The 12,816-nt window shown below is 30.9% G+C and overlaps 1 protein-coding gene across 1 annotated transcript in view; it reads right to left on the reverse strand.

Moving 5' to 3' along the window:
* Positions 1-3,588: 3,588 nt before the first annotated feature.
* LOC116027716 (serine carboxypeptidase-like 13) overlaps positions 3,589-12,816 on the reverse strand; it is a 14,298-nt gene continuing 5,070 nt past the window's right edge. The window contains exons 4-14 of the mRNA XM_031269437.1: positions 10,749-10,871; positions 10,533-10,635; positions 8,080-8,114; positions 7,825-7,923; positions 5,987-6,073; positions 5,570-5,728; positions 5,351-5,422; positions 4,645-4,763; positions 4,176-4,289; positions 4,029-4,074; positions 3,589-3,875 (exon numbers count right to left, since the gene is read on the reverse strand). Coding sequence (XP_031125297.1) covers positions 3,792-3,875; positions 4,029-4,074; positions 4,176-4,289; positions 4,645-4,763; positions 5,351-5,422; positions 5,570-5,728; positions 5,987-6,073; positions 7,825-7,923; positions 8,080-8,114; positions 10,533-10,635; positions 10,749-10,871 — 1,041 coding nt within the window. The 3' untranslated portion in view covers positions 3,589-3,791. The remainder of the gene's footprint in view (positions 3,876-4,028; positions 4,075-4,175; positions 4,290-4,644; positions 4,764-5,350; positions 5,423-5,569; positions 5,729-5,986; positions 6,074-7,824; positions 7,924-8,079; positions 8,115-10,532; positions 10,636-10,748; positions 10,872-12,816) is intronic.

The following is a 12,816-nucleotide window of genomic DNA, read 5'->3' on the forward strand; positions in this document are numbered from 1 at the left end:
TGCCGCGTCTAATAGTAATGCATACATACAAACTTATATATAGGTAGATTTCTTGGGGGTGGGGGGTGGGTAGTGTACATGGAGTTCTTAATTAATTATGAGTGGGTGAACAAAGGGACAATATCACAATACAATTGGACAATAGGAATATAATTATGGAAGAAATAAAATAGAATTTTTATTCGATTGTTCATTCAATTGCGAAATTATATAAAAATTATACGGAGAATTCAATATTTAGTTGGTTGAGAATAGGGAAAAATATATATAACCAATTGATAAAAATACTCATACATAATAAATATACACACACATACAAATTATTATTATTTATATATATATACATACAGATATGTATTTAATTATTTGTACAAAATAAATAAATAAACAAATACACACACAAGGGTATTTTTGGTATTAAGTACATTTAAATTCCAATGAGGCAAAAATAGCTAATATCATGTGATTCATGTCTGGACTGTGAGAATGGCTATTCTCATTGCTAGGGGAATAATCAATTTCATATAATTCTATTATGGGAATAATGTTCAAATTGGCCACTGAACGTAACCTGAAAGTACAATTATGCCACTAAACGAAAAAAATGTACAATTAAGCCACTGAACGCTCCAAATGCATGCAATTTCACTTGATAGCAGGTTACCTTTCATTTCATTTTGCCTGCTTATATGGATGATGATGTTGCATTTTAAAATAATTTTTTAATAATAAATATAAAAAATTAAAAATTAAAAATTTTAAAAATAATAATTTTTAAATATTTTAATATTAATATTTTAATAATTTTAATTAATATTTATTTTTAAAGTTTATTATTTAATAAATGTTAACATTAAAAATTAAAAAGTAAAAATTAAAAATTAAAAAATATTAATTTTTTTATTTTTTTAATATTAATATTTTTAATATTAAATTTTTAATATTTTTAATTAATTTTTAATTTTAATTTTTATTATTATTATTTTTTAAATGTCTACTCACCATCCAAGTAAGCAGGCAACCTGATGAAATGGAAGGTAACCTGCTATCAGGTGAAATTGCATGCATTTGGAGTGTTTAGTGGCCTAATTGCACATTTTTTTCGTTCAGTGGCCTAATTGCACTTTCAGATTACGTTCAGTGGCCAATTTGAACTTTATTCTGATCATGTGATTTTTAATTTTTTTTTTTGAAACATCTATTCCTGGTTTCATGAAGCAAACATCATGTTAGAGAGGACTAACTACGGTTTATCTATTGGGTATGTTTCCATGTGTTATTTCACTTAAAACATTTCAAGAACATTTATGTAATTAAAAGAGTTGCCGAGCAGTTGTTATACCGTGGACCATGGTCATGAATCAATACTGCAGTTGTGTTGAAAGGGAACTACAGTTGCGCGGAATGGAGGCCGTTTCATCCGTCTGGAACTGCAATTGTGTTGAACTGATACTGCAGTTATGTTGAACTGATACTGCAGTTGTGTTGGAAAGGAACTACAGTTGCGCGGAACGGGGCCGTTTCATCCATCTGTTTTCATTAATCAAAACGACGTCGTTTTGATGCGCGATCCACAGTAAAATTTGTGGTTGCAAAGTAACTTATAGTTCAATAATATCTCTGTGACTCTCTCAAATAGGAGGTCACATGTCTGACTCTTTATACTTCAAATAGGTTGAATAAGTATATATGAACAGATACTATCAATTATGAATAAACTAAAATCAAAAGATACAATTTATCTTCATACACACCTTCAAGTATTAGCTACTAATTTCTCTCATCACAAAAATAAATAAATAAAACTGTACTCAACAAAGGTTTTCGTTTGCGGTTGTTGGACCACGGGCTACTATGTCGATCGCGTTAAGGTTTTACCAAATATGTACAATCCATGTTCTAGATAATTGAATTGCTATTTTCTTTTCTTTTCCACTACAAGAATCCATTATTTTTAATTGTTTGTAAATTGTAACCAGGGAAACGGCAAATTTTACTGTGGATCATGGTCTAAAATGATGTCCTTTTTTTTTTTTTTTTAAAAAAAAAAAATAGAAACAATGCACCTGTTTCGTCTAATTACTTCTATTTGTATGACGTATTTCATTTCACTTTATATGCATTGTAGTTGTATTTTGTCACAATTAAAGTATCATTTTTTCAACTACAGTTTCATTGGACATTATACACTAGACTTGTTATTGAATTTCATTTTATACACACTGCAGGCTTATTACAACACCACTAGAGTACAATTCTAATTCAATACGGTTTCATTAGACAATATACACTCAAATATGTGAAATTGTTATCCAATTTCATTTTATATATATTGTACTTCCATTACAAAAAAAAAAAACTAAATTAAAGTATTATTTTAATATAACTGTAGTACAGTTTCATTTGACAATATACACTCAATATGTGAGACATGTTATTCAGTTTGATTTTATACGACCGTAGTTTCATTTCAGCACAACTAAAGTGTCATTTTAATTAATTCAACTACAGTTTCATTTGACAATATACACTCAATATGTGAGACATGTTATTCAATTTCATTTTATACATAATGTAGTTTCATTTCATTACAACTAAAGTATCATTTCAATTCAACTATAGTTTCATTATTTGATAATATACACTCAATAAATGAAACATATTATCCATTTTCATTTTAAATACATTGTAGTTTCATTTTATTTTGAGCACATCACAAATATAATTTTTTTTTATTAAATATAACAGAGCAACATTTTTGAACCATAGTCTACATAACTGTGTGAATCATGGTACACAATATAACAGTTAGTTATACCTTAATTAAGTAATGTATGCGTTTGTGGTTGTTGAACCACGGGCCACTATATTCATCGTGTTAATATTTTACCAAATAAACATGTACTACGTAAAATCCATGTTCTAGATAATTGAAATGTTTTTTTTTTTTTTTTTTTGGGTTTCCAGTACGAAAATCCATTAATTCTTTTATAACTCAGGTTTTCTGACCGCTGAAATTAAGTTTTACGTGAGACTTTTAGTCTTTTTTTTTTTTTGTGATGATTCTTTGTTTTTTGTTTTTTGATGTCTCAATTTTTTGGTGAAATTTGGGCTTCACCGGATTATATTATGGACCTTATTGTAAACCCACATCGAGGTCAATAAAAAGGTAAATTGAGACGATTAAACTTCGAGAACTAAATCGTACACTTCTATGCACGAGGAGTATAAAGTCAACCCAAATCAAAACCTCCAATAATGTTCATAACAAGAATCGAATTTTCATGCCATTAAAAGTAAGTATTAATTAAGATATCTCATTTACTAGACCAATGCGTATCTATTAATTTTACTTGTTTTTAAATTGTGGGAAACACATCGCCTGTCATTTTTTTTAGTCGAGAAAAAATAATTAAATAATTGACACAACGTTGTTTAGGTGATTTTTTCTTTTTTGGGTTTGTTTTCTCAAGACGAAAATTAATATAGGTATTTAATTTTCTTTACATTAACCAATCGTACACCAATATCATCTATCTCTCCATTATAATTATCTTTAAAACAATATTTTTTTGGTCCCAACAATTATTTAATTATAATAACTTATATGAAAAATAAAATACAGAAAGTAGCAGTGGCGGACAACCAGCTCATTCGTGAGAATCATTTATTACACAACTATTATTTTTCTCTTCAAATGTATAGATACAATAGAGTATCCAAACATTTGAAAATTTACTTGATAAGTTAACATCAATCTTCAATATCACACATTATAGATGTCTCATAAATTAAAGAGCTTCATAAGCTATCCACCTCTTGAACATAGCCAAACATTCTAAAGGCTTCCACTCGGGAGGAATATGTCCAGTTCCCTACAAGAATTATAACGTCATTTGCCGCACAGATTTAACTCACTGATTTAATTAGTAGGCAGTATTTAGAAGAAGAAGAAATACAACGCAAAAACAACAATGCAACTTAATAACAATAACGATTTAAGAATAATGGAATCCAAAATTTGTTACCTTCACCGTGGCAAATGTCATCCCATTAGAGTAAGTCCGGGTATATCTATCACAAAGCATAATGTAGTGGTATATCACATCCATCTTTTTTAATTATAATCACTTCAATTACTAGAAGGTAGAGCCAATTCAATAGAAATTAATTACCCGGCTACTTGACCTTCAACCATCCATTGACGCCACTTATCCACAATCGAGTAATTTAAAGTTTTTATCCATGCTTCAGTTGCAATAGTCGGCACCATCATGTCATGGTCACCACTGTAGATTATATTTGATTTAGAATATGTTAAATTAAAGTAAATTGTGTTAGTAAATAACAACCGATTATTAGTAATGATGCTTATAATACGTAATAAGTCAACACAATTATATAAGTCATACTTAATTGTATGAGATACTATTAAGCATTAGTAATAATAGTGCCCATTACAATCAGGTATAACTTATTTGATTGTAATAAGTATCATTGGTATCGGTTTCAATCCACATACACTATTAAAGAAAAATCTAATAATAAACAGCTAGCAAAGTTTCAACAATCATTTTTTAATAAATGGTTAACACGCAATCCTTCTAATAATTAAGAAAATTTTATGTTAAAAATAATTCCGACCTATATATGAGAGATCTGTAGCCTTTTGTGCTAAGACTTGCATGATACGGTACCGTATTGTTAACTGTCTTTGTGAAAGACACATTCCAAGCACACCTCTCCCATCTTCCAACAGTGCCCTGTGCTCAAATTTGCATTTATAATTAGATTTTTTACTTCTTTTATTTATTCATGCAACTTTTTTTTTGTTTTTTTTTTTTTTTGAGTCATGACCGAAACACACAGTCACTATACAATGATGAACAACTGATAAATCCTGATTTGTGACCCTAGTCGGTAAAAAGCCACAAGGAGGTAAATAAGTCACTCGGCCTGTTGGGAGTTAAATCAATCATTATTGTGTGGACCATGGTCCACACAGCTGTGTGGACCATACTATTAAATAATGCACATTTAATATAAAAATAATGTACATTCAGTATAAAAATAATGTACATTATATTCAGGGGATGTACATTATTTGTGTACTGAATGTACATTACATTATTTTTATAGTATAAAAATAATGTACATTCAGTACAAAAATAATGTACATTTAGTACATTAAAAATGTACATTTGATTATGGTCCACATAGCTGTGTGGACCATAATTTACCGAGTTAAATTTGTAACTTTGTGGTTAGCACGTCAACAATCTGACCAATTGCCTAATTTGACAGGGAGCCTTATTCGTGTATTTTTACTTCATACAAAGAAAAAATTTACCTCTCGAACATATAAGGCTTCTCGGACACTCTGATCATTAGCCCAATATTCACATAGATGATACCAATCATCCTACAATAATCATTATTAATCTATTATCTCAAACTCAATAAATAAATTATAAATGTATAAAATAGGGTTTACTCTGTGTACACTCTGAAAAATATTTTTCTCGTCACTCAAAATAAATAAATAATTTGACACTGAGGAATGTCTCACCCGACATTTTACGCCAGGAAGTAGAGTGGGATTCCTGAGCCTTTTGAACGTCTCTGTGACTGATCTTCTCAAACCATATGATTTTGTAAGTTTTGCAGAATCTGAATCATCAAGACATATTGGCTCTAGAATGTGGGACGTATATATTCCACTAATTAACTGCAAAATTACAATGTAATAGAGTCAGTACTATTCAAAAAGAAATTTTGAATTCATGTACTAATCAAATTACGTATTTTTTTTTACTGTAGAATATTTTTTACTATAAAGCAACATTAAACACAAAAAAATAAATTTAATCCTTATTAAAAATGTTAAACAAATAAAGAAGTGTTAGTTTAATGAATAAATAATAAATACACAATTAAAATGAGATAGAGAGTATTAATTATTCTAGAAAAAAAAAATTAAACAAACCTGATTGAAAGTTTCAGTATCCTTCAAACATTGCAAATTTTGATCATTGACATCTTGATATTTTCCTTTGCAATTTCTAACTAGTGACTGTTTAAGAATGAGATTTGCAATATTATCACGATTATATATACATACCAATATAGATGGATTGGATGAAAGAAAATATAAACGCAAATTATATTATACTAGCATGCATGTAGAGATAATAAACAAAGTGATGGGGTTATGGACTTTTGGAAAATGATCTCAGTTCGATGACTTAAAGATCGGGGCTCATCAAGACCCAATTTCATTAACCCAATAAAAAGTCTATCATTAAAAAAAAAAAAAAAAAAAAAAAAAAATATATATAAATCTACTGATTGCCCTAGGCATGTGACATATGTCCATATTACCTGTTACAGATAGCAATTTGTCCCGTTCCTGGCGAGGATCTCTGATTCTCTCCTCGACGTGGACAGGATAGGGAAATTTTTTTGGGAATGAGGATACCCCTCCCTAGGGAATACTATATTGTAATTGGTAGAAGCAGGCTGTTCGATTCGAATTATCCGAGCCTGAGTTAAACGGTTCAATTTTGATTTATTATTAAAAATTAATTAGTTCTTAATTTATACACTGAATGGTTTCAGTTCGGTTCACTTATAAATCGAATCGAATCGAAAAATCAACCGTTATACACACACACACACACTAAATCTCCAATTTCCTGACCCAAATTTTCACAATTATTGTTCTTTGTTTTCAATTTTTCTTTGTGGGTCAACAAGTTTGTGAAGTTGTTGTCGGAAACTAGATGCAAGTGAAGAGGTCGGTTTGATTTGGACTTATTTTATTTTGAGAAATTTAAAATATGCATTGTTGATTTGTTGACTTGTTTAGATTTTGAAATTTAAATTATTAGTGAACATAAATAAATATTTGTGTGCAAAAAAAGAACTAGGGAATGCCCGAGTTCTCAAGCCAAACTGAAATATGAACCGAACCAAATTTGAGCAAATATTGAACTCTTTCAAATCGAACCGTACATTTAAAGAAAAAAAGAACTTAACCAAAAATCGAAACACACGCTCCTAATAATTAGGCATACCAAAATATCATAACTCCAATAGTAATCAAACTAGTTACTACAATGAGTTAACAATTAGCCATCAACACAATTTGCTAACCACTAAGGGCAGCATGTTTGGTTGGATGAAAAATATTTTTTAAGGAAGTCAATTATTTCGTAAAATTTGAAGAAAATTTTATTTTTTTCTTGTTTGGTTCATGGAATTCACTTTTCAAAGGGAGTAAAATTCCTCAAATTTGAGGAAAAAGTTTTCTTTGTCAAGCATTATTGGTATTTTTTTTTCCATAAAAAAAGTTTTCTTTGATCACTTGGTAGGACAATTTTTGCGCAGATAGAACTTTCTTAATTACCCTTATTATTATTATTATTATTATTATTATTATTATTATTATTATTATTATTATTATTATTGTTATTGTGTAGGGATATATTGGTCTTTATACTCATTATTCCTTACAATTTCAAAAACAATCAAACAATAGAATTAATATTTCAAGTAATTTCTTTCGACCAACAAAACAATGAAATCAATATTCTTGATAATTTATTTTCCAAAAAATTTCAATTTGATTCCTCTTCAAATATATTTTCCACGAACTAAACAAGCTCGCGTTTGAGTCCCATACGTGTAATGTGTTTATTCACATTTAGTTATAATTAAGCATTGTATTTGATTTATACTTTGTAATTAATTAATAATTCATGAAAAGTTATAATTGTTTCACCGTACGCATTCAATGAATCAAATTAAGACATTGTAATTTACCTCGTAGAGTTCATCAGGAATAAGTCCCATGTTATGTGCGAATGGGACTTGATAGTCGTTATTATTTGGTGTTGTATATGGATTCCCAAGTAAATATCCCTGTATATATGGAATCCCAAAACAGACCTCAAATTGAGTGTATAGAGAGAGAGAGAGAGAGAGAGAGGGGGGGGGGGGGGNGGGGGGGGGGGGGGGGGGGGGGGGGGGGGGGAGTGTGTGTGTACTGTATGTAAATGAGTTGAAATAATGGCCTACCTTAAGATTAATCCGAGTAATTCCTGCCTCAATTCCTAAGGTTCCACAACGCTTATAATTAGTATGAGCTAATATCATCTTTAATTCTCGACTTTGATAGATTTTTAAAATTTAGTTTTCGATAAATAATTTCACTATGTTTTGACTTTAATGATTTTACTTAAATTAGTCATTTGTCATATATTTAATTTCATGAATAAATATGTAAATTTTAAATTTCGTATTTTCTAACCGGCAAAAACTGATTGTTTACCTATTCGAACCTTAAATATTAATTAATTCTATATATAGGAGTTTTTTTTTTTTTTTTTTTTGGGTATACATGGGGAAACAAAATTGTCAACTACACTTACATCTACCTATAATTAGTAACCCTCGACATCAAAGGTTTAATACCATCATATGGAGTATTAAAAACAACCCAACCTCGTCACCGAGCAATCACTGTTGATGTCATTTAATTAGTAGGTGTGTTAAAGTGAGTTGAGACTCGAGAAACGGGTTAGGGTAGAAAAATTAACGAGCCTCGCTAGCTCAATTCACAGAGGGGCTGGTTAATATTAATTAAAAATAATAATTTTTAAAATTCTTTTTGAAAACAAAAATGTTACTCCCTCCGTCCCGAATTGGATGTCTCATTTGCTTTTTGCATGCTTTTTAAGAAATTAAAGTAAATGTGATGTGCTCTCCAATTATGTCCCCAACTTTTTCACTTTTGAAAATAAAAGTAATAAAGAAAGCAAAAGTCATAAGCGTAAGTTCGGAAAAGTAGAAAGATGGTGATTTTCAATTTTGGAAAGAGGACAACAGTTTGGGACAAACTAAAAAGAAAAGTAAGACTGGTAAAATGGGACAAAGGGAGTATAACTCATTCTTACATTCAAATATTTCTAAAGCGCTCGTACTTTTAAAATTATACTACGTATTATACATTATTCTTCATTGTATTGTATATAATATAAATATAAAATAATACTTTAGTATTAAAAAAATTAGTACAAACTATATAATTAAAACATCATTGATGGGCCCAACGGGTGCATCCCAAGAGATTATAGAAGTCAGAGGTGAGCTGGACCAATGAGGGGTCTAATTAGGAAAGTGGGGTAGGTCTTTTTTCTGGAAAGAGAGTTAAGGGAGTGTTTAGCAGCGTGGTATGGAGCACAATCCGAAAAAATAAGATGAGGGGGAGCGGGTGCGTCGGCCGGCGACCTCGGTGTCGGATCTCCATCCATCGACAAGTGGCGGACCTCATGGGGGTCAAGCAGACTGAAGTGGACTGCTCATGGGTCCGTGACCTTGGCGCCTTTTGGCCCCTTGCAGGAGCACCTTGGCCATCCGTTAGCGATTGGAGGGCCTCAGTTTGGAACTTTGGTTCACCTGGCTATGACAAATCACCCAGGTGAGTGGCAAGGCGTTCGACGGAGGGGCAGACCACTGGGACAGATTGCTCTAGCGGACTACTTGGTAAGACCACTCGAACGAATCGCTTGGGCAGACCAGAACGTGGCCTGCTAATCTGCTATGTGGTGCACGAGGAGATATTTGGTGGGAGATCGCGATACTTGAATACTTGATGGGACACGTGTAAGGCAGAGGAGGACAGAGTGTTATGGTCTACGCACCTGTCAACGCCGTGTGGCCCTAGAAGTAGTGTAAAAGGGGGAGGGTCTCCATTTCAAGGCATCATCGTTGACTCTTCCGCTCTCTTGACTCCTCCCTTAATCAGAGGCACAGTACTTCAATTGTCTTTGTGGTCCGCTTGTTAGCAGTGGTAGTCCACCCCATGTCGTTGGGCTTGGTAGTTGGACCCCTTAGACCGAATTCATTCCCTTTGTTTATTTAGTACATTTGCAATCCATTTGTATTATTTTAAGAGCTTTAGGCCCAGTTAATCCGATAAGTTTTTTGTACCCATTTCCCGATATTCACTCAGTTTTATGATGAGTCTGATTCATTAAAAACCATCAATTATTATCCATTAAATCATAGTATATATAAATTAAAATATAGTATATAATGTAATATAAATAATTTTTTTCTTTTCAAATGTTTTAAAAAATATTCTTTTTAAACTATCATGTGCCCCCACCAATCCACATGGAGTGGGTTATGGCCAAATATTTGGCCCGTCAAGGGTCGTCAATTTCAAGCTTACCATGCGATGAGCCAGGCTGACCCGCATTAATACCCCAACTAAGTAGCTACCATATATGGCTTCCCTATGAATATGATTTATCAAACACACCCAAGGTTATTACTATTGGTAGTAGGGAGACAAATTATGACTAAATTAAAATCATAAAAGTCAATGTCAAAATGTAGTGAAATTATTTGTTTAAAACTAGATATAAAAATTCTATCAAAATCGAGGACTAAATTTGATATTAATTCTAAAAATATAAACATATATTATGTGTGCATGCATAACTTAATTAATTCTAAAAATTTACCATCTGATATAACTTGAGTAATCATTGGAACTGTAATACCGGAATATGAGTCTCCACTAACGTAAAATGGATTGCTTACGAATTCTGGGTGCAAATCAAGCCACTGTAAATCACAAAGTTAAAATCAAAGTATTTACAAATTGATTTATGAGAATCAAGTTAAAAGGAATATAAGATTTATTCCCTGGTTAATCCTTTGGGTAATTAATTAATTACCTTTTGAATAAACTGATAACCATGGTTAGCCGCTTGCAAACTATCCGAGCTATTAGCTTGGGGAGTGGTTGCATATGAAAATCCCGTGCCAACAGGTAAATCCAAAAAAATAAAGTTGGCCACCTAACAATTTATTGTCACCAATAAAATTCAATTAATAATTATAATCACCAAAAAGACCCTAGTAGCTTAAGACTCTGTTTGGCAGAGCTTATTTAGGAGCTTATAACTTATTTTAAGCTACTAATAAGCTATAAGTTCTGTTTGGTAATGTTCCTAAAATAAGCTAGTAGTTTAAAATAAGAGTTTATTTTTGAACGCTATCTAAGGTAGAGTTTCAAAATAAGCTAGTAGCTTCCTAACTTTTTTTCCATCCTTAACCTTATTATTTTAAAGAAATGACATCATTTACCCTTGCCAATTAAAACCTTTTTGGCTAAACCTTTTTGACTTTTTTTCTTCAAAATGTTTAGTTGTAATTTCAATTTGACATTTGTGTTTGAACATTGATTTTTGTATGAACTAATCTTATGAATTATAAACATTTTGTTTTACTTTATATGTTTTCAAATATATGTTCTTACTTTATATTTTATTAAAATATATTGATTTCACTATTTTATATTTTAATATATAAACAAACATATTTAAATTTAAAACTATTTAAATTGTATGAAGATGTCATTTTTAGTCGTTTTACATTTATCAGCTTATCAAAAAGCTAATTTTACCAAACACTTTTAAGCATAACAGCTCTTCAGATTTCAGCTTCGAGCTTATAGCTTTTCAGTTTTCAGCTATTTTTCAGCTTTCAACTATCTTTTCAGCTAGATTTGCCAAACATAGCCTAAGATAAGAGTTTATTTTGAAAAGCCACTTTAGGTAGCGTTTCAAAAATAAGTTAGTAGTTTCTTAACTTTTTTTCCATCTTTATCCTTATTATTTTAAATAAATGACATCCTTTACTCTCCTAATTAAAATTCTTTTGGCCATTTCTATTCTCCTATATTTTTATTCATCCTATATTATTATTATTATTATTATTATTATTGTTGTTGTTGTTGTTGTTGTTGTTGTTGTTGTTGTTGTTGTTGTTGTTGTTGTTGTTATTATTATTATTAATATTGATTATCTAATATTATTTTTTAAGATGAAGGAAATTCGCAACAATATTGCTACTTCATTATTTGGATGCTAAATCATAATTATGCTAATAGTTTTATTTTAAAATTTTAAATTTTAATATGTAACAAACCTATTTAAATTTAACAAAAATTTGTGTGAGACCGTCTCACAGATTGAGACCCGTGAAACGGTCTAACACAACTGCTACCTTTAAATTTAAAGCCACCTCTAATTAGAAATGAAAGGTACTAATACCTAACACCATAAATGCAAACTTGGTAAAAACAATTCTAATTGATACTAATACCTAACACCATAAATGCAAACTTAGTAAAAACAATTCTAATTGATTTAAAAAAAAAAAAAAAAAAAGGACACTCCACCCATGATTATTTACAAGGTAATATTTACCCTATCATCAAAATTTGATTATGTGATGACTACCAAATGTGTCATCACACTACATAGCTGTTGACCCAATTAAATATATTATTACGTAAAATACTTAAAAGTTTATCTGAATATATATATATATATATATATATGGTCAGGTTCAGGTGCGGCCGTGCGGTTCACACCATTCAATGTTACGAAATACACCACTCAATGTTAAGAAACACACCACACAAATATGCACTATGGTGTGTTTCTTAACATTGTGGTGTGTTTCATTGTGATGTGTTTCTTAACATTGAGTGGCGTATTTCGTAACATTGAGTGGTGTGTGACCGCACGGCCGCACGGGAGAGCACGGCCGGACCTGAACCAAAATCAGGTGCGGCCGTGCAGTTCACACCACTCAATGTTACGAAATACACCACTCAATGTTAAGAAACACACCACACAAATATGCACTGTGGTGTGTTTCTTAACATTGTGGTGTGTTTCATTGTGGTGTGTTTCTTAACATTGAGTGGTGTATTTCGTAACATTGAGTGGTGTG

The sequence above is a fragment of the Ipomoea triloba genome, chromosome 8, assembly GCF_003576645.1.
Source record: "Ipomoea triloba cultivar NCNSP0323 chromosome 8, ASM357664v1".
NCBI lineage: Eukaryota > Viridiplantae > Streptophyta > Magnoliopsida > Solanales > Convolvulaceae > Ipomoea > Ipomoea triloba.